The sequence below is a fragment of the Parambassis ranga genome, chromosome 18 (assembly GCF_900634625.1).
Source record: "Parambassis ranga chromosome 18, fParRan2.1, whole genome shotgun sequence".
Lineage (NCBI taxonomy): Eukaryota > Metazoa > Chordata > Actinopteri > Ambassidae > Parambassis > Parambassis ranga.
This window is the reverse complement of record NC_041038.1, coordinates 2,708,700-2,731,986: the sequence shown is the minus strand read 5'-3', so window position 1 is coordinate 2,731,986 and position 23,287 is coordinate 2,708,700. Positions and strand designations below refer to the sequence as shown.

The 23,287-nt window shown below is 42.9% G+C and overlaps 1 protein-coding gene across 1 annotated transcript in view; it reads right to left on the bottom strand.

Annotated features, from left to right (window-relative positions):
- Positions 1–3,929, bottom strand: part of fgf11a (fibroblast growth factor 11a) — a 64,892-nt gene extending 60,963 nt beyond the window's left edge. Inside the window, exon 1 of the mRNA XM_028429225.1 lies at positions 3,737–3,929. Coding sequence (XP_028285026.1) covers positions 3,737–3,929 — 193 coding nt within the window. The remainder of the gene's footprint in view (positions 1–3,736) is intronic.
- Between the last annotated feature and the right edge of the window lie 19,358 nt (positions 3,930–23,287).

Sequence of the window (23,287 nt, the reverse complement as noted above, 5' to 3'; positions counted from 1 at the left end):
AAAAACAAGAAAAGACTAAACCCCAAGAGAGGTAACATGACAATGGGTCTGACGTTACACCACTGACCCAGAAAACTGCCTGTGCACATTGGTTTCTGGTAAAACTTTCCAGTCCTGGTGTGACCTGTAACCTGAGTGTAATCCTGTTGTTTTGGTAATTTACAGACTTGCAACTACTAACTCACATGTCATTTAAGTTACATGAAAACATAAAAAGTATTTTTACTGGATGCATCTATAATTCCGACCACCAGTGAGGCGTTTATCGCTTCAACCTGTAAAAATGCTTATGTTGTAATACAACATGTTGTCACCAGGATTCTGTGTGAATATACGCGATATATCGCAGCTCGTCTCCTGTGGGATATAGAAAATGACTATATCGCCAATACTCGAGTATACAGTATATTTAATTATAATAGTCACGGGCATAGAATAACATGTTTTCCCTCACTCTCTCTGATCTCCCCTCACAGAGAGATAGAACAAGCGCACCAACTTATGTACATCAGGCGCTGTTGGCTTGCAACTGCACACACCTGACAGCATGTAGCAGCAGAGAGCTCAGGTAGCGGAAGCTGCAAAGCTACAACAACAAAATTGTGTTGTTTCCTAAAAACAACACATTTTGAAAATGATTCGCCCAATGTAGGCTGTTTTAGTGAGTGTCTCCCTCTCAAAGAGGAGGAAATCCCTGTTTTAACTGTGTGTTTTAGCTGATAAAACTAGCAGACAGCATGCACAGTTTTTATACTTTGGTTTAATGTTAATCAGCCCGTCATGGATGGACGGACTTACGTTAGCAGACAGCAGCTAGCTAGCTAGCTAACTAATGAGCCAGTGCACCGGCATCATGATTGAAGGACGTTATAAAAACACAGGAAGCTGCATCCAGTCTACACTCTCAGTCCAGCATCAAACTACAATCCTCTGTCTCTCAACACTCAGCTGTGTGTGCGGTTTGTTGTCATGGGCCAAAAACTTGCATGTTGTTTAAAGAACTTGTATTAACGGTAAGAGCTTTCACTCCATTGATTAGTCACGCTACTACTTACACACGCAGTTACGTGGGCGATCGGGAGACAGTGAGACATCTGTGTAATTAAATATCTTTGCAGCAGCATGAGGATAGATAGATAGAAAGTTTTAAAAGGCAGCTGGCTTCTGGCTCTGATGCCGCAAAACTGAACCACTTCCTTTTTTAGGGGTGAGCTCTTCTCTGCTGGCTGCCATGTTGTTGGATACAGGTGGAGGAGGGCTGAGCCCACTTTGAACTACAGGAGCACAGGGGGGTGTGTCTGCAGTGGAAGTTAAAATCAATTTTCATCCAAACTAGTTGATAGAGCAAATTCAAATGAATCCATAAAATTGATTTATCACGCAGCCCTAGAGTAAAATCAGCATATATTAATAAATGAAGTGTGAACAACAACGTTTACAGACATATAGATCATATACTGGCATGATTACATGCATCGAACTGTTAATTCAAGGCTAAGGCAAAATATTGAGATATATATCATGTATCGTGAGATGGCCTAAAAATATCGGGATATTAGTACAAGGCAATATCGCCCAGCCCTAGTTGCAATCTGGGTAAAATTTCATTTTATCAGTCTCAAGTGGTTCCTGAGGTCTTATCATCTCTATTTTTATTTTCAGGAAATACTGAAAATAATCAATGGGGGGAAGCACATTCAAGATGAGGAAACAATTGGAAACAACAATACACAGCATTACAGAATATAAAACACGGCATAATAGAAGCCAATAAAGCCAGGTAAAATAAAGGACAGCAGCTGGAAGCAAAGTAAAGGTAAGCTGTAAGCAGGCTGCTCTGAAGTCCTGCTAGGAGAAGGAAGAAGAGGAGGAGGTAGAGGCCACGGATCGAGAATATTCTCAGCATTTATTCCTGGCCAGGGATCAACTGTGGCCCCAGGATGGAGCTCAGGGGGAGGGAGAACCTCACCCATGAGCATGACACACATACAACAGCTATATCGCAAACGCTTAGGACCAGGGGTAAGAAGTGCCCTCCATATGCAGTGCACACACAAGCAGCGTCTCCTTAAAGGGAATGATGAAGAAGCACTCTGCCACACATGGTACTTAACACAGACCCCGGTAAATCACAACCTGGAATGGCAAAGCTGGTAATGTGCCTCTAACCACACCCTCCATACCTTGTCCTCACAATTACCATAATAAATCCATAAGAGAGTGTGAAGCAGTGAAGCCATTAGGAGGAAAATGGCTTCAAACAATGGGCATGGTCCTCACACGTGGCCTTTTCACAAAGAGCTGGCACTGCCACGACCTGTCTAACATATTTTACAACCATAATTACAATATAGAGAGCAGTCTCCTCTATGGCAGATGCTGCTTCCCACGTTAGAGGTTCCCCACGTAATTATCATGATGAACTTGGCACGCCGAGGTAATAAATATCACACAACACACACAAATGCACTAGTACGAGATGCTAAAGGACACACAGAGCTTGTACATAGTAGTGATGGCATGTAGAAAAGAGGATAGCAGACACACACAGACACACACTGGTGAGCTGAGGATAAGCATTTATAAAGGGACACACTGTAGGGCTAATGTTTTATTATAAGACTCTAGAAAAAGTCTGATGTACCAGGAAGACAAGGTTTTAAAAAAATGTTTTTCATTTCTAGGAATGAAAAAACAACTTTAAAATGTAAAAAGACAAACAGAAAGACAAAAGTCTTAAACTGAGTCAGAAACAAAATTATGTATAACTTACTATAGAAAAAAGGCTCTTAAAAAAACAATATTTACTGAAATGCACATATGCACCAAAGGGTTCGGGCCTCCCACAGTACATTTTGTTCGCAAACAACTGGCCAAGTTATCTGTGTGTATCTGTGTGTGTGTGTGAGACTGCTCAGTCCTGCCTCTCCTTATCTAAATTTAGATATGAAAGAAGACATTTTATGTATTTCTTAATAGATTTGAAAGGTTTTCATGAATTCATCAACAGAAACTCAGATGAAATTCAATTTTTGTCAGGCTACATTCACTTCGTCTTTGAAACCATATGCGAAACGGACACAGTCATCAAACAAATCAAGCGTCATTGTCTCATTTGGCTTCAATGAATTATTTTTAAATCACATTTAACATGCAAACACACAAGATAAATTAGGCCACACTGTGTTTCACTTGCCGAGTAGTAGGCAGAGTAATGGCCCCCAGAATCACAAATGAGGCGCCTCCTGACATTTTTATATCACAGTAAATCACCGTATGTATGAGGCAAGTACATTGTGGGCTTGCAGATTGCTGGTGTGCGTGCAAATGTTTTGCCATGCACCTTAACAAAGTCGTCACAAAACATGCTATGAGTGCATGTGGTCACTGTAACACAGCTGTGTGTATTAAGCTGGAATTTACTCTGCCCATTTCCTGCAGAAGCTCTGCTATAATAAATACAGGGCATGTTGTGGACAGCTACCAGGAAGATGGGCCAGGATGTTTTCCACATTCAGATTAAGTCCTGAACTCTGAAATTACAGGCTGCAGATGTTCTATATTGAGACTTTACAGCTAAGGATTAATCAGTGGGTCTGGCAAGTCAACCTTCAAAATCCAGTTATCCAGTACAGGCAGAGAATAGAGCAAAGAAGAGAGGAAGGATGAGGTGCATGAAGGAAGTGAGGAACCGGAAAAGGGGAGATTTGAATAAGGAAGGCCTTTGAGAACTCACCTGGTCTCTTGTCCATTTTTCTCCCTCGACTGCCACATAGTCGAACCTTCGATATTAATATGAGGATTTGCTTCTGGCAGAGTGACTTGTTGCTCTTTGGGCAAGGCTTTCGCTTGCTGGCGATCTGCCGGTTCGCCTGGGGGTCCTTGACCTCCCTGCGCTGGCGAATAAGGGAGCTGGCAAGAGCGGCCATCTTCCCAGTGCTGACCCTGCAGCCGCCTCACCAGCCTTTGGCGGCTCGGTGGCGCCCAGGTGTCGGGGGGTACCGAGGGCGACCCCCCTACCCACTCACCCAGGGCGACGGAGCACTGATGAGGGAGGGGTGCAGAGCTGAGGAGTGGGCTTCCAAGTATGGTCCGAAAGCAATGGGGGAGAAGGGCAGCAAAACAGGGAGAGGAGGGGAGATTAGGAAGAGAGGGGTGGATCTTTCAGAAGCCCACCCAAACCTCACAGCTGATGCCCACTGAGGTTTAAAAGTCCTTCAGTATTTTTTGGTTGAAAGTCGGATTTTAGTGAAGGTTTGGTACATCACTGTTTTTCTGCTACACGCCATGCAGCTATAAACCCCAAATTCTGTAAACTGTAGCCAGTGATGCCTCCGTCCCCATCCAGGAGTACTCCAAGCTCCAGAGAAGTTTGACTTAAATCCGTCCGATAGGAAACTGAACCATTCGCTGTATTGAGACTAAAACAAAAAAAATCACCGTTCGTCCTCTTAACCTGCTTAGTCCTCCAGATTAGAGGTGTCCAAATATCAACTCTCCAAAATAACAAGTGACAGTGTTGGGACGTGCAGCTGCAGCTCCCTTCCTTCCAGTCCCTCACCTGTAAAATTTCTCCATCCGAAGGAAAGTAGTAGAAGAAGTAGAGACTGTCCGACCTGAGGTATCAGCTCCGCAAGCTGATGAAGGGATGCAGACGCTGCTGGACCGAGTGCTGCTTGTTACCTCGCTGTCTTTCAAGCTCTCCTGGCATCACCCCTGTGTTCACTCACACCCTGAGAGAGAAAGGGGGAAAAGACAGAGGCTTGACAAATCCAGCATTTCCCAGAGATAGAGGTGACATTCATGAACGAGAGAGCATGCGGGGATAGAGAGACAGACAGCGACACAGAAAGAAAGAGGGGAGAGGGAGGGAGGGGAGCGCAGTGAGTCTATCTATCCCCCTATCGGATCAGGCTCTCCAACTCTTGCAGCGGAGCGCTACACCACAGCAGAGCGCAGCACTGTGTCCTTCAGCCACGCATGCCACCTCGCAGTAGGGGGAACAAGGGATGAATGAATGTGGAGAGAAGGAAGGAGGAAGGGTGGGAGAGAGGGGAGGGGGTGTGCTGGTAGGAAGCTGTGCCTTACGGTTGGTGCTGTATTGCCAGTGCTCATGCGAAAGTCTCCACTGGTGGGTGACAGTAGTCCGGTCTGGTTCTGTTGAGTCCAGCTGCACAGTGCGTGTCCGTGTGTGTGTGTGTAGAAAAAAGTATGTGTATCCTGAAAAAGGCACCTCGTGTGAAGGAGTGTGAGTGTGTGAGTTTGTGTAAAGGTGTGTGAGAGGCACCATGTATGTGTGTGCATGAATGTGTGAGTGAGTGTGTGTGTGTCTCACTCTCTTGCTTGTCCCTGTTCACAGTGCATTACTGAGCGAGTGCTGGCAGCGAGCTTCATGCCTCCCTCTCTCACTCACTTACACACACATATGCACGCACACACACCCTCATCTCACCGTCTCTGAAATCTGTTTCCATAAACCCTCCCCTTTGTTCTTCTTTCTCCTCCCCCTTTGTCACTCAGATCCCTCCTATGTCTGACACTCCTGGTCCCCTCCTCCCCCATCTTCCACCTATCACCTTTCTGTACCAAAGCAGGCTGTTTGGCCAGGAAGCCCTCACCTTCACTCCACCACCTCTGGAGTGATGTTGACTTAAAGAGACAAACTAAGCAAGGTTGTCAGTGCTGTGTTTTCAGTTATGACAAGGACATATAGATGCTGTGACACAGTCTGAGTCAGAACCTCGAGTTGCTGCTGTCACATCATCCAAGCATGACACACAAAACCCCTCGCATATACAATAAACAGTAATGCACCAGAAGTCACATCAGATGTGATGTGCTGGCACCCAGACACTGATACAGAGTGGCACAGTGGAGGCACCACTAAAGACAATTGATCTAAAAAGTTGCTCAGAGAATTATATTTTAAAATGACACCTGCACAAACATTTCATGACATCAGACATACGGTTCTGCACAAGGTTTTGAGTCTGTGTGTGGAAGCACCGACCTTTGCCATCTCGGTAGTGCTTGAATCTGCCTTTATTTTAAGTTCGCAACTACAACCTGTCAGTCAAAGCCATCAAACCAAAACTACAAAATTTTTTATTTTATTTTTATCTCCACAGTCCTTCCATTGGCTAGATTTTCTAAATCCTATTTCTATTGTGGCAAACAGTGATGCCGAAATAAAAATCAGCTTTTATTCAACGCACACCTTATTGTGCACCACAGCCTAGAACAAGATGAAGAAATCCAAATTGCTATCGTCAATTTGCAGGATAGATAGCCAACTAATTAGTTGCTCAGGTGAAGCAGCACGCAAATTTACTTGGAAATATTGCTTCAGTTCATTTAGAAGACACACTGAGTGCTCAGGTAAATACTGAAAAAGTTTGTTTGCTTTCATCTCTCCAGTCCACAAGCAGCACCGACATCCCTCTCAAATCAACTGAGCTATAAAGGAGCATTTGTTCTTTCTCCAAAACATGTCTATTCTTTCCACCAATAACCCACAATTATTTAAAAAAAAAAACATTAAAAACACACACTATTACTTTTTTTAAAGGCAAAACCTGCCTCCTCTTCTGCACATTTTCAGTTTTTAGACATTTTTTGTTTTCCAATCCAACTGTTCGCTTGACAGACATTTGGGCAGATAGCCATGGATGAAGTTATCACACATCCAATATCTCTGGACAGCTGACATCAGCCTTAAACTGTACTTACCATTTCTGCTAATTAAAAAAAAAAAACAATCCAACATGCTAAGACACACAAGCTGTCACACAAGCTAAGATGGCTCAACAAAACATCAGGTTAAAAAAATATAAATTAACATCAATGCCTGATTTTTAATGTGATCATAATCAGCAGTAAGAGATGAGGTTGTGTTGAGTTCCTTGTTACACCTTGTACTCAGTATTTTACTGGATGTCACCTGACTGTTGGCTCATGTAACATCTTGTAATTGTGCTGCTATTTCAGCTGGGACTCTCACACGCTGGCAAAAAAATACGGTTTCAATCTCAAGAGAGCAGCCTGGTTAAATTAAGGGAAAAATAAATAAATAAAAGTAAAAAACACTTCAGGAGTTTGAGCAAGCAATTGCAAGAGGCAATGCAAGCATCAAATTCTGTTTGCAATTTAATCTTTTGAGACTGCTGGAACAGCCTGTGATTTCAGCTGACATCCCTATACGTTCTATGTTGGCCTCTGTTCAAACTGGGCTCCATGAGGGAGGACTTATTCATGCTCGAGCTGATTGAAACTGGTGGGAAGCACCATATCACTCTATGGGCCAAAGATGTGGTGAACTTACAAATGACAAATTTGAACAAAGTAAGACTTTTTAAATTGTTTAACTTAATTAAAATGACCACCCTCATATATACATCAGAAAAATGGAGCCACTATATGCCGCTATGTTATGGTGGCTCAGAATGGACCAAAATGTTGACACTTAAGTAGCCGGACTGCATTTCTGATTTCTGGTAAGGGAGAGGACTGAAATAGATGGAGGGTTATTGAGCTGGTTGCATTTATTTGGATGCAATTTGCATCTATACCACTAGGTGCCACTAAAATCTACATACACTCAACAAAAATATAAACGCAACACTTTTGTTTTTGCTCCCATGTTTCATGAGATGGACTTGAAGATCTAAACTTCATTCCAGATACACAATATTACCATTCCTCTCAAACATTGTTCACAAATCTGTCTAAATGTGTGATAGTGAGCACTTCTGCTTTGCTGAGATAATCCATCCCACCTCACAGGTGTGCCACATCAAGATGCTGATCTGACATCATGATTAGTGCACAGGTGTACCTTAAACTGCCCACAATAAAAGGCCACCCTGAAATGTGCAGTTTTGTCTCACAGCAAAATGCCACAGATGCCACAAGCATTGAGGGAGCGTGCAATTGGCATGCTGACAGCAGGAATGTCAACCAGATCTGTTGCTCGTGCATTGAATGTTCATTTCTCCACCATAAGCCGTCTCCAAAGGCGTTTCAGAGAATATGGCAGTACATCCAACCGGCCTCACAACCGCAGACCACGAGTAACCACACCAGCCCAGGACCTCCACATCCAGCAGGTTCACCTCCGAGATCGTCTGAGACCAGCCACTCAGACAGCTGCTGAAACAATTGGTTTGCATAACCAAACAATTTCTGCACAAACTGTCAGAAACCGTCTCAGGGAAGCTCAACTGCATGCTCGTCGTCCTCATCGGGGTCTTAACCTGACTCCAGATCGTCGCCGTAACAGACTTGAGTGGGCAAATGCTCACATTCGATGGCGTCTAGCACGTTGGAGAGGTGTTCTCTTCACGGATGAATCTCGGTTTACATTGTTCAGGGCAGATGGCAGACAGCGTGTGTGGCGTCGTGTGGGTGAGCGCTTTGCTGATGTCAATGTTGTGGATCGAGTGGCCCATGGTGGTGGTGGGGTCATGGTATGGGCAGGCATCTGTTATGGACGAAGAACACAGGTGCATTTTATTGATGGCATTTTGAATGCACAGAGATACCGTGATGAGATCCTGAGGCCCATTGTTGTGCCATACATCCATGAACATCACCTCATGTTTCAGCAAGATAATGCACGGCCCCATGTTGCAAGGATCTGTACACAATTCTTGGAAGCTGAAAATGTCCCAGTTCTTGCATGGCCAGCATACTCACCGGACATGTCACCCATTGAACATGTTTGGGATGTGCTTGACCGTCGTATACGACAGCGTGCACCAGTTCCCACTAATATCCAGCAACTTCGCACAGCCATTGAAGAGGAGTGGACCAACATTCCACAGGCCACAATAGACAATCTGATAAACTCTATGCGAAGAAGATGTGTTGCACTGCATGAGGCAAATGGTGGTCACACCAGATACTGTTCTGAGCCCCCAGACCGCCAATAAAGCAGAAACAAAATGCACATTTCACATTTTATTGTGGGCAGTTTAAGGTACACCTGTGCACTAATCATGATGTCAGGTCAGCATCTTGATGTGGCACACCTGTGAGGTGGGATGGATTATCTCAGCAAAGCAGAAGTGCTCACTATCACACATTTAGACAGATTTGTGAACAATGTTTGAGAGGAATGGTAATATTGTGTATCTGGAATGAAGTTTAGATCTTCAAGTCCATCTCATGAAACATGGGAGCAAAAACAAAAGTGTTGCGTTTATATTTTTGTTGAGTGTACATGAACTTTCAATTAAAAGCATAGAATGTGGCTGCAATTAGTTAAAACAACTCACTGGCTGATACTATTCCTCTAGACAGCAGTTGGAGTGCAGGAGGAAAAGAAGTATTCAAAGTAGACACAATGTTTGTTTATCTACAGGGCGTGTTTAACTACTCCCAGCTACCCTCACCGTTTAATGATACTGACATCAATGGGACCAATGCATCACCACCGATTAGCTAAACCCAAATGTAAACAGATTGCGCAAAATAACAATTTCAGAAGTGAAAACCAAATGGTAATTCATTCTGATTATTAAGCTAGGTCAAAATATATAAAGTCAATTTTAGACTACAGGCCGATCCCCAGAATTCTATTAGCAACCCTAGGTGAAAAATTACAAAGGGGAGTTCCAGTGATAAACTGCCTGCACTGCTTGAAATAAAAAAGTGAGAATAATTGCCCTCCTTGTTTGTGATCCAAGGTTTGCATTAACTGTGATGAAAGCAAAGCAGGAGTGCCTCAGCCCCCAGAGCAGCCAGCATTCCCCTGAGAAGGCAAATGCAAAATGATAGTTGGATTCTGTGATTTGTAGGCAGACCTGCCACTGGACTCTCTCACTCGTTTCTGCTAGCCTAGTAGGGAAGAGAGAAGAGAACGCCCTGCAGGATTTCCCCACTACACACACAGAGTCACCTATTACCACAGTATTGCAATTTCCTGAGCTGTTTAAAAAACTTAATTATATCGCTCTCTCTCGATCCCCAACAGCACCGTGGCTGTCTTTCCCAAAACGTGCCACCTAAGGGCATCCCTCACTCCTTTCTACAAAACCCTCATCTCTTTTGGAAGATACCCTGCAGCCTTCAGCTCCAAACCTCACCTTTTAAATCACATATTGGGCCAGCTCTGAGACACGGAGGGGGAAGCCTGGCAGCTTACAGGACAAGTAAGGAGAGAACAGAAACTAGTTTAGAGGGAAGTTTTGCTTTATGAGGGCCTGGGGATGCTGATGACTTGGAATGAAGACATCATTCGGCACAGACAGGCCAAGACACGGTACAAAGAGTGCCAGGAGAGAAAACAAAACCGCCAAGGAGACAAACACAAACACTGGCCAAGACACAGACACACAAAGACAGACAGAGAGAGACAATGAAACAAAAAGGGACAAAGAGGGGAGGAGAAGGCCATATAAGCAGTGAGTCAGTTTGATCAACATGTGTATGCAAGCTAGCCTATGTGCATGTCGCAGTGTGTGTGTGTGTGTGTCCATCTCTGCCTATGCCAGTACAATCCATGGATGGCTGGACATGAATCTGTTTTCAGAGCGAGTCAGTTTCCATCGGTAAATGCCTCTGAGGGTGACACTATGATCTGCCCTCACCAGCCACAGGGCAGCCACAACATTGTTTTCCACCATGACCACCACTTTTCCATCCGTCTATCCTTTCCTCCACTCATCACTCTTCATTCAGCCAGATGGCCCAGTTCTGTCTGTGGGTCTCATGAGGTCAATTCAATTCATAAAGTTCTTTTGTGGGACAGCAGGAAGACCTTTAACGCTACAGAGATTATATAAAAAAAACACATGCAGGATGAGCAAATGAGTTATGTTGACAGCTACAACAGAAGCAGAAATAAACTTTTAACTAATGGTCAAGTCAACACAGCTGCTTTTAGAACATCATCCAGAGCTTGATAAAAATCAATCATCAAAAGCTTCTGAATCCATTTCAAACTTTGCAAATCCAAACTATCACCCACATCCACAAGAAACAATACATCTGCAGCCAACGGTATAAATACTTGTCAAGGGTTCACCAACTTGCAAATCAAGTTACTTCATATTAGCTTTCTACCTCTCATACAAAACATCACATGTGTTTAGGTGTAGCAAACCATGGCAAGTACATTATTCTGTGTCCACAAAAGAAAATAACTTTACTTACCATCATATTCCTGACTTGTTAGTGTGTTAACCATTGGCTTGCCAGGTGCTGAAGTTAGTGAAGCATGCAGTAATGGGCATCTGGATGCCAACAACAGTGACAACAGCGGCAGAAGCCATGCGGGTACCTGATATGGAAGGTTATCATTAGTTCATTAGTTGCAGTATAACATCACTCCTGAACTTGTGCACTGTGCAAAGTTTAGGTATCATGCGCGCAAATGTGTATTACCATGACAAAAACGAATAGGCTTAAGCTTGTTTATGTTATGTTTATGTTGAATACTTTGCACCAACCAATTATTAATTAAGCGCACCCTTTAACCAAACAGTTACAGTGCCTTTATACAATTATATAGATTATTTTGCATTAGGCAGCACAACGGGGCGGTGATTTTGTTCAACCGGAACACCGGAACAACCGTGTATCACACGTTGTTAGCGGCAATAACGTTTTAACTTTTTCCACCCAAACGGAGACAAAATTCCAACCCAAAGCAAACAAATGAGCACGTAGCAATAACACCTCAGCTACACCTGCGCCACAAAGCTAGCATTAGCGAACATGCTAGTTTACGCTAAGGTGCGGCTCTGTGTACTTGTAAGAAGTGCCGTCACTCCACTCCGACAACAACTGACCGAGCAGCAAAACAAACCTCACTTTATACAGGAAAAACCATAATGCATGTCCTACCCTGGCTGCTTGTGTTTCACAAATTGTAGTAAATCTTAAAGCTCCACTAGAGTTAATAAAACATTTTGTGTGTCTCCTTCAAATGACTCCTGAACGTTTGCGGCTACATTTAGTTCCGCAAGAGGTCGCGGCAGGCTTCTCCTTGCTCTAATGTTTCTGCCCGCTTCCGATTGGGTGATGGGAACTATTCCGTGATGCTGTAGGCTGTGATAGATTAATAAATCCTTAATCCAAGACGTAATGATTGTATTTAGGCACAGCAGAGCACCTTTTCTTTCTTTTAACTTTGTTTCCCTTTGTAAATCACATTTTTATACTATTATTGGCACATTATTTCAAAAATATAAATAAATGGGAAGAATATGGTATACATGGAACAGTACAGTATCAATAGTATTGTATAAATGGACGTACTGTATAATTGATGGGATTGTTCTGGTTTATTGCATTCTCAATAACTCTGCTGCTGTGTTCACCATTTCTTTTTATTGTTATTTGATTGATTTGATTGATGAAAGTGTATTTTTCAAAGTAAACCCCAAAGCAGTCATATTTAAATGGAATGAGCATCTGTAGTGGCATGCTTTATGAGCAGGATTCATGCATGTTTTTCTTTTACCCCCCACCCCTTCATTCGCCTCCCACCACCATTCCCCAAGTTAGATCTGAGGGAACGGGTGCAAAGAAGGAAATTATATGCTGTGTACTATGTATATATAGGAAGCCCAGGGCTAATTCACAGTGGCTGATGTTAGAGGAGACAGAAAAGGAAGAAATTTGGAGATGTAAAAGATGGCAATTGAAATTACAACAATGAAGGAGTCCATGCTCCTTATCACATTCAGGCATCCAGGGTTTTATAGAGAGGGAAAAGACAGCTATACAACATATAGCTCAGGATTTGTCATCTCGACATCAGCAATTGCATGGTAGGGAGCTGAGGGATCGAATGCATTATAATTCCATATTTCAACTAATGTCCCGCCAAGACTTTGTTGTCACAGATAAATATACCCAATAAAGAAGGAAAACACACACAGTGCATCTATAAAACCACAAATGGAGCCGCGTCAAAGCTGGTACGAGAGGCTGAAAAGTGCATGTTTATCATTTGTTTGTTTTATAAACTGTGTATGATTTTATGTCTGTCACTTTCTTTTGTGTGTGTGTGTGTTTGGAGTGTCGTTCACCTCTAAATCCCCAGATACAGCTGTGGATTAGACGCTGGTAAATTATGCCTCAGTGGCGCTGTGCTGTCTCAAATAATGCAATAACACAGCGTCCCTTTGTGTCAGTCAGTGCCTGTTAACTGGCACCAGGCAGAGACAAATGGGCCCCAAATTGGGATTGATATGGGGGATTTTTTCTTCAGGGGACTTTAATGAACACATAATGCAGGTATCCGACATTGTGGCCTCCCTTGTTGCTGCAAATAAAACTCTCTGTGATGGCAAGTGAGGCTGGAGCAGGATGCTAATGTGTGATTAGCTGGTGTTACCAGATGTGTACTACTTTCTGGAGTGATGAGATAATGTTTAAGTGATAGATGGGACACAAACCACAAAACTACACTGCATATCTGACTTATGGAGAAGACGAGGTGCACTATATTTGATCTACAATTACAGTGAAGAGATTTCATGTTGCTCGTTTATTCTCTTTCAACATTATCCGCAACAAAATACATTTTTGTGGTTGCTAAGGCAACCAGTCCTGTGCCCAAAAAAACAGCTTATGTTTTCTAAGCCTTTATTGTGTTTCGCCTGTTATACATTTTTACCTGAGATGAGCCTGTCAATTGTTATTTCAATCATGAGAGACTCAGCAAACTGAATGAGAAAAGATTTATTATAGTACAATCATTTTAGAAACGTGAATTGGCATCCTAGACCTCATCGTGAAGACCCCATCCGAAAGGGAGGAAGCACAAGAGGAGAGGCCGCTGGATCAGAAGACCCCCTAGACCTGGTGGTGGTGGAGAAGCTAGAGAGCATGAGACAAGGCCTTGGCATGAATCTTGTGGTGCTTGGGGTGGAGGAGGGTTGCCAGAGTCGATCAGAAGACAGCTGGAGAAGAGGCGAAAGACTTTTACATTTCTTGCTAAGCTTTGAGTAGGCAGGAGAGGGACAGATCGATAGCTGATTGGTGAGGGAGGTGCTCTCTATTAAACACCTGACTAAGTGGGAGGTAGAGAGAGGGAGAGCAGTGGAGTGAGGGATAGAAAGAGAGAGAGTGAGAGGATGGTGAAGAGGGAGAGATTAGGGAAGCTGATAGGGATAAGTGGTGAATGATGTGAAACAGAGACTTCCTGATAGAACTTATGCTAAGAGATACATTATTATTGTTTGCAGACACCTGAACAACACAAACGTGAGGATTAACAAGCAACTAAACATAATTAATGGCAATATAATGTAAAAAATTTTGTCTGTCAGTAGTTAGAAATGACTATTATAGTGATAATACAATTTTTACTTCCTCAGGTTGCTCCAAAGCTTCATCTTCAACAACCAGAAAGGCCTCACCCAGGCTGCATTCTGTTAGGTTGGAACCAAATAAGCATGCTTAAAATGAGATCAGTAAAATCTTAAATATACAGTTCTAAAAGGAATGAGCAGCCAGTGAGGGGAAGCCAGGGAGAAGACTAGTTGCTATCATGTCTGTCATAAATCCATTTAGTTGTCAGCCATTGATCCAAAAGGGAAACAGACAGTGATCCTACTTGCGGTCCAAAAACCCCAAAAGCTATAGCCAGCCACTGGCAGATGCAGCAGGACGGAGCAGATCGGTGCTGTAATACCCAGGACAAAGCCTGCCAGCGTCACATGGCCACCAGCACAATAACATCACATTACTCAGAGGAGCAGAGCAGAAATCGTTCAAGAAGAGGCTTCAGCGTTTCAATCTTTAATCCAGCCCTTCAGTTTTTTTTTTCTCTTTAATTGGGCAAGTAAAGGAAATCCCACTGTCTGCACTCAACACGAGTGAGGCGAAGCGACCCGCTCCTCTTCACGTCTCTGTCTGCACAACATAACCAAGCTGAAGGCCACAGAAAGACATTAATGAAAATCTGCTGTACACAGCTCCGACCCACCGACTGGAACCGAAGTGACAATTAAAGAGCGCACAGACACTGTTGGCTTCAGCTAAAGAGGTTGTATTTGTAATACTAGTTTGTGCACAGTGAATAAAATGACATTGAACTTGTTGCTTGTTGTGCCTGTTCTGTAAAAATGCATCGCAATTTAGCAAAGAAAATGTGCCATCTCTTGATAGTTAAATATGTAATAGGCTGTTTTTATTGTATATAGTTATATACAGTAAAATGTCTGTATTTTTGTATAAACATATCTGTTTTGCCCCCACTCACCATGTGTGCTTCTGAGATCTTCATTAGGTGTGAGGTTTGGCAGAACTTGTTTGTTATAAATATTTTACTTCCATCTGTCACCATTCATTTTAGCAAAGCGAGACCTTGGACTGTGCTTGTGACACTGTATATTTACTCAGAGACAAAGGCGTAATGACACACGGTCAAGGTTGTGTTTCCAGCTTGTGGCAAGTAGCTACCAAAGCTAGCCAATCAGGATGAAGAAGATGATTTAGGACTATTTTTCTGGCGTTGAATTTTTACCAATGTGATTTGGTCATTCAGACACTAATAAATGGGGAAGGACAGAGAGGACATAATAGAGGACGGGATGAAAGAGCAGTCTAATGACACAAGACCTTCCCAAACAGAAGGACGACACACTAAATTAACAGGAAATGAGTCAACATAAGTTGCACAATCAAATAGAGCGGCGGCAGCATCCTCCTAGAGTGGAGGAGAAACCTTCATGATTCATAAAATCCTGCTGTGACTAACATCAGAGAGGCTGGAAAGCATGGCAGCTAAGTCATCCTGATAAATTACTTTCAAGTGAGACTAAAACTACATATTTTAAAATGTCTTAGCCTTTTCTTAGTGTTTTCACAAATCACAGGAAATAGCAGTTATAATAAAATTTACCCACATCTCCTGACAGCTTGTTGGCCCTCCTTTGGATCCGATAAATACACTGACATCCTACAGTATTAAAAGTGCTCTTACTCATCCTGCCTCATTAAAGAAAAAGTTGTGAAATCCCTTAAAATGAGGGCAGTATTTTGATTTGACATTAAAATAATGCACTTAAAAGTGAGAGTCAAAAAGCAGAATTTACATAATGATCAAAAATAGATCGGACAGACTCAAGACAGACGCAACAGGAGCAGCATGTCATGATGACCAGGAAGTCTTTGTTCCACAGACCATTTAGCAACTATTTGTGCTATAGTCTTTAAGGTCAAAGGTCACAACTGACACTGTGTTCTTTTACAGCAATTATTACCAGGCATCCCATCTGCTCTCCCATCCCAGTCTGCTGGTTTTTTTTTTGGTTTTTTTTTTGCTATCATGACAACAACACCACTCATTCTGGAAGGTGCAATTCTACAATAACAACATTAAAATATAAGAATGTTGTCGCTTTTCTTGTAAGGCCGGTCTGGGATATCTGTCTGTATCGAGATAATTTACATGTTGATATTACAATCTATGTAAACATTATTTTCTTGTTTTGTTGAATTCAAAGGTAAAGCTGCCATACCAATGTCAGGAATCTGGGTCTGTGGCTGCCTTAGGACTCCAAATATGGCGGTCAGTGAACTTCAGGTCGCTCACCGGGTTCCTGCCACTGGGGGTTAGGCATGCCCCTTTTTCCCGGGATTCCCTGGGAACTGTGGACTATTTGGACTTCCGCATCATGGTGCTTCGTCGCCAGATCATCTTGTGGATTATCCCAGCGACAGTTCTCTAGTGTATGACTTACCTTGCCCTCAGATTCTTTGCTACACCCTTGCCGGTACCTTTGCCTTGGTGGAGAGTTTTTGGTTATACCTTTGGCTCGGACTCTGTGTTTTTGCCCACCCCTCATTGGACACCTCCGCTCATAGACTGCTCTTCTGGTTGCTGACTCGGCCAAGACTCCGTCTTTGCTCTGGTCAAGTGTTTTTGTACTGTTGCCTTCGTGGACTGCCTGTCTATACACCGAACCTGGACTGTTATTCTATACTTACCTGTGTCTCGCCCTGCATCCTGAGTCCTTTTCCTCATGGTCCTGACAACCAATACATAGAAAATTAGAATTTTTCATTGTTTTTCCTGTGTTTGTTCTTTCACTAATTTCTCTTGTGCAGCAGAAGCTTAACCTTTAAGGTTATATACATATACATACATATGGAAACTCCCCTTATGTTTCAGCAGTTACTACACTCGCAGATGATGCAGCACACATCGTTGCATCTGAGGGTCTGCTCTCTTGTAAAAACACACACTTAAGAACAAAGAAGTTGAGATACCTAAAGAATCAAGCCAATTAAGGCAGGAACCCAGCAGTTGCCGCTGCTACTACAAACCTCTCTTTCTCTGCAAAATGAAAGTGACTCAGTTCAGAAGGCTCTCTGGCAATCTCTGAAACAATACACGGATCAAGGAACAGCCTTTTCCTCTCATCTACAGTGCTGGAAGTGTGTGTGTGTGTGTGCTTCTGCTGCTGAGTATACTGTATGTCCAATAGTGTTGAGCTGAACAGCAGTTGCTCCATCTGTGAACCAGTCACTCTCTTCCACACACACACGCTGTCTCTTTGCATGTGTCTCCTCTGTAGACGCAAGCATGAATATTCATGTGTGTGCACAAACACAGACAGGAAGTCTAGACTCATAAGCAGAGGTTAAGAACAGGAAGGAAATTTTATTGAGGAGGCAAAGACAGGACAACAAAAAGGTAGACACAAGGAGACAAGAGGAGACGCTGACATTATGTCCTGGGACTGAAATATGCTGATGAGGGGGAGGAAGACATAAGAGGAAATGAAAGGAGGGGGATGAAAAAAATACACACAAAGAAGAAGCTGACAAGGGACGGAGCATTACACCCGCTCAAACTGACAGAGAAGAGGATAGGAGAGGAAGAGAGAGGCTAGCAGCTCTAAATACTTAAACAGCCACAGCAGACCGAGGAGAAGAACTGACCCGTTGTCTAGCAGAGATACAACACCCAGCCGAGCAAAGCGGACAATCTCTCGGCAGCACGGGACTCTGAGCTCTGAGAGGCCTCCGTCGGCTCAGCCTCAGCCTTCATTCTGTTCATTAGAAGTTTCTTTACGTCCTGGGAGAGCTGTGGAAAAAAATGTAAAACTTTCACACTGTGCAGTGCACTGCAAGCCTGCATAGATGAGCTTTATTTCTAAGTTTTTAATTAAAGTGTTTGACGACTGCTCCTGGGTGATAAGGAAGGTGATACACAGTGCAGTGATGCTGTCTTTTTCCAGAGTGATATATGTGGTGAGTTTGACAGATGGAGGACATTGGTGAGGGAGTACTGGATGATTTTTTTTAGTTTTGGTGGTAAGAATTGTTACTATAGAAACGTTACAATACAGTTTGAATGGTGTTGTTTTGTTTTCAGGCAGACCTGGACCCCCATATGGAGAGACTATGCTACAGTGTTTTACTGGAATCTAACCACACGTCACTAGAATGTCTCCATAAACTTTTAATCGGATGCTTTACTTCCAGTCTGTTTTGTTTTTCCTACATTAGGCAACTCCCAGAAGCACACTTGAAACACACAGTATATATCAGGAATATACGCTCCACCATCATCATCTTTCGGGCGCTCTTTCTTCTCCCCCAGGAGCCTGAGATTCTTTCATCATCTCACCATCATAAACTCACCTCCACCGCCTATGATGCAAGTGACTGGGCTTCTAAAGCAATACATTCATTCATCCTAATTATACTCTTCAACATAAAACAAACAGCTTCTTCTATTGAACCTGTACATGCGTCTGATCCCAGAGTCCAACCAGCTAGGCAATCAACTGCTGCTAAAAAACCTTTCCAAGCCACTCTCTGCGTCATACAGTATGACCGAGATGATCAGCTGTCAGTCATGCTGTATAGAGGATTGTCCCCTGGCTACTGCCATCAGATAATCCTCAGCGATAATAGCTAATCCAATTTAACAAATCCCTGCTGTCAGAAACTTAACGTACAGTATGGAACATATATATAGACAAACTCTCTAATACAATCAAAGGCCATTCTGCTGTGTCTCTTCATGTGCCAGGCAGGCTTGGATACACTACTCAGCCTCCTAGGACATGATGAAAGCAGAGAGTGAAGAAGAAGAAGAAGAAGAAGAAGAAGAAGATGAGGTTTCACAACAGGAGATGTCATAATTGTTGGGATTAGAAAATGAAGACGAGCTGAGCAGCGGGATGAACATTTTTCTAATGAGGGCTAGTTTACCCAGAGGGTTGACTGGGAGGCGTATCTGCCTCATCAAGGTAACACAGGAGTGAGAATACACAAACGCAGAGCCTGAGGCGAAAGCCCAGAAGAAGAAAAAGGATGGAACTTAAGAGAGGAAGAGTAATATTAGCAAAACTAGGTTGCAACCAAAGTCACATTGTGTGTGAAGAGAATGTAAAAAAGCAACAAAGATCTTTCTCTCCTTGTCTACTTCGGAGCAACGCCCCTCCAAAATTATAAAAGCTTCTACAGCTCTATATCTCCGGCTCCCTCTCCATCCCTCTTTTCTCCTGTGTGGATCATGGCAGGCTAATCTCAATCTGTTTCACTGCGATATCACAACATAACAGCTCTCTGGCTGCAGCAGTGCCAGCCTATTGGGCTCGCTCGGCACTGCTGCAGCCAGGGCTTGCAGCTCTGGCAGTGCACACACACACACTCCACGGCTTAGTGGGGTTTCCTGTGGCTGCGTCCAAACGCTGGGCTCTGCTGCCATTGTCCTGCTCATTACGAACTGTTTTCTCTACACTGGTTGTTTTCTTACCCTCACACTGAGAGGTCACTTCCTAACAACATTCAGAACAGTTAGAAGACAAGTGTGAGAATGTAATTTTTTGCAAGTAAATTTGTTTTTAATGAAGACACAGTTAGAAATTGATTTGGTTTGATGGATAACATTTAAACTTGCTTCATTTTAACAGCAGTTAATACATCAGCACTGAACCAGGTCTTGATGGGAGCTCCTCTGTGAACAATTGCTTGAACGTCTTTAATTAGCTGTTACAGTGTGTGTGTGTGTGTATGTGTATGTGTGTGTGTTGTCTCTTAGTGAAGCGGTGCCTCAGCTGGATTTCCCAGGTGTGTGCACACCTTCATTTCTCTCTGTGTAATTGCACCATTTTATTATTATTATATGTCTGCCACCGCAGGCTGTTCATTACACATTACAGCTTTTTAATGGCAGTTAGAATGACATCACATTATTATTATCAGGAGTTCATAGATCAAAACCAGGCTCACAACTTATTTTATGAAAACTATTATACAGTTATTACTGTTGCTCCCTGTTGATTTGGTGTATGATCCTAACTTGGCTCAGACCGCAAAGTGTTTTGTCATATCTTGCCATGGTAACTCCAACTTCACCAGATTATTATGTAGCTGCATAGTGTCCAGGTCTTGTGGTTGCAAAACAAAGCCAAATCATCATCCTTCCACCGCCCTGTTTGTCAGTGGGTATGAGGTGTTTCTGCTGAATGCCTTTTGGTTTTCACCAGTCATGGCAGACAGTAAGGACTTTGGTCTCACAGGACACTGAAGTGTTGTGGTTTGTTCAGATGTTTTGTGCTTCCATGTGCTTATTAGACAGAAGAGTCTTTCTCCTGGTAACCTTTCCAAACAAACTGTACTTATTCTAATTGTGCTGTCATAGAAATTTACATTGAGCGTGCTGAGTGAGGCCTGTAGGCTCTGACATGTAGCTTTTGGGGTGAGTTTGCTGGGACGTCCAGTCCTGTGAAGACTGACAGCGGTCTTGAATGCTTTCCACTTGTGAATAATCCTTCTCACTGTACTCTTGATCTCCAAATTGATTGGAAATAGTTTTATAGGCCTTTCTAGATCGCTGATCTGCTACATCAGGACATCAGGTCAGTGACTGGTCCTTTAGTGTGGGCCCCGATTCACACTGCAGTAATACCTATGTCGGTTTGTTTGGAGCCTATGTTGGTTTGTGAAGACATGCTAGGTGTTAGCAGATCCACTCTGGACCACATACCAAATAAACAACTTTATTAACAGCAAAATGATCATTGTATATGACATACTAAATGACAGTGTGCTGTCCTGGGTGGAGAGGGTAGTAAAAGGTAGGGAATGCAGGTGACCCCTCTCAATCTACTGCTTGTTAGAGATAAATGATTGCTGGGTGGGGGTCACTCTGTCACCTCTGTTGACTCCAGCAAACCATGAGTTATTACTGTGGTTTGTGCATGTGTGTATGTGTGTGTGAGATTAGGTCTATAGGAGTGTTTTTTTATTATCATGCAACAGGGTAAAGGTGTGTGTATATCATTGTGTGAAAAGCTGCGGCCTGAGGAGACAGAGGAGAGGATGACCAGAGTCTTAAATCATGCACCCATAGCCTGTCATGGAGGAATAAACTGCACTAATGTTTTTTTTTTCTCACACATCACCTTCATTTGCACAGTCAGCACTGTAACACCCAATCAGAAGCAGGTTCAACAGCACGAAAGGATGAGTCACCGCCATAAATCACACTTATCAAAGTCTATTAGAAGTCAACAGAGATAAACACAGAACTCAATGCTAACCCAATCAAGGGGACCCTGCACTGTTCTCTCTGCTAGTCAATAAATAATGAAGTAATCATTTTAGTAACAATTTCCCTATCATGGTGGAGCAGAAAGTTAACTTAACTACATTTGTGTTGTGTGTGCAGTGCAGCAGGAAATGTATCTTAACCTAAGCTTGATCTAGCCACAGATCATGCATAAGCACAATCGACACACTTCTGTCCAACTCCACCCTCCTATTGTGTTTCCAACTTCTTTGTCAGTCTCATTTAATGATGCTTCTGTTGTGGAGAGGCAGTAATGATTGCTGATTAAAGGAACTCTGACGACTCCGGATTCTGTTTTTGATCTTGTTCTCTTTGATGCGCCGGCATGGATCCCGATTGATGGGCCGTCCGTGAACACATGCTATGGTGTAAAAATGTTGTTTTGCAAAAAAAATAAAAAATAAAAATCAGAAGAATAAAGTACTTGCTTGCTCATTTGTTCACTTTTATTGTTTAGACTGAGTAGACTAACATTTGATTATAAGATTATGATATGCTGCGCATATTTTGTCTATAATTTAGGAAGATTGCAAGAGGAATCTATCTATGTTTTAAAGAACCACTGTGCAGGATTTAGTGTCACCTAGTGGTGAAGTTGCAAATTGCAAAATCAGAAAAAAACATAATTATGAATGATTTCAGTGCTGCTTGTATAGCTTTGCTATATGTCCTTTAAAGTTTTGAATAGCTGGTGTGGTGTGAGGACCCCTGATTTGTGTATCCTTCCAGCATGCCCAAACCAAGCTAGAACCAACAACTCATACTGTCATCATCATCATCATCATCATGAGATAAAACTATGTCCACAGATCTGCACGTGCTCACACCAGGCCAGGCTCTCCAAAAATAATCAATTTATAAAGAGCGCTCGGGGTGAGAAAAGCTGGAACGTGTGTGTCATGAGGGTTTAGCTCTCATCAAATATTGATTTTTTTTCATCTGGTGTTTCCCCTTCACACCATCACAGCAAGTACAGTACCGCATTAACACACACACACACACACACATACACACAAATTCCATGTTTTTGACAAAAATACACACACAAAGCGTATGGATGAATCTAACTGTGAATACACATAATTCAAAACACATAATATGAAATAAGCAGGCTGTATAGGCAGATGCCCCTGCAGCGAGAGGCCGGTCACATAAATATTCATACGTTCCCATGATTGCAGAAATGTAAATAAGTCAACAGTCGTGAAATTGCCAGCATCTGGTCACTCTGGGGGGAAGAGGAAGAGAGAGATGAAGAATGGGGGTGGGGAGGGGGGGGGGGTGAAAGCTGAGAAGGAGAAAAATGAGCATGGTGACGATAGAGAGAAGACAGAGGAAGGCTGACGGGTGGGGAGTCAGATCACCAAGATTATTTCCACTTTCAGCATAATGACTCTCGCTTGGATTCACGCGCAATTACTTAATGATAAATATCCTGGAGAGCCTATCCATTTTGCATTCTTCGCATTCGTTGAGAGCAGCAGCTGGAGCGAGAGCCGGTGGAATGAGCAACATCTGTTTTACATGACGAGAGCTAATGTCTCTCTGAGCACCAGAAGATCACAGGAGAGCATCTTTAAGTGAGCTGCAGCGCATGGAAGCCAAGGAACTGTTTACTGCTGAAAACTCCTATTTTCTATTAAGTTCAAAAATGTATGACTGTCGAAATGACAGTTTAAGTGAATAAAGGTTAAATTTAGAATATCTAGACCCTGGACCATGGTTTAAGTTCCTTTT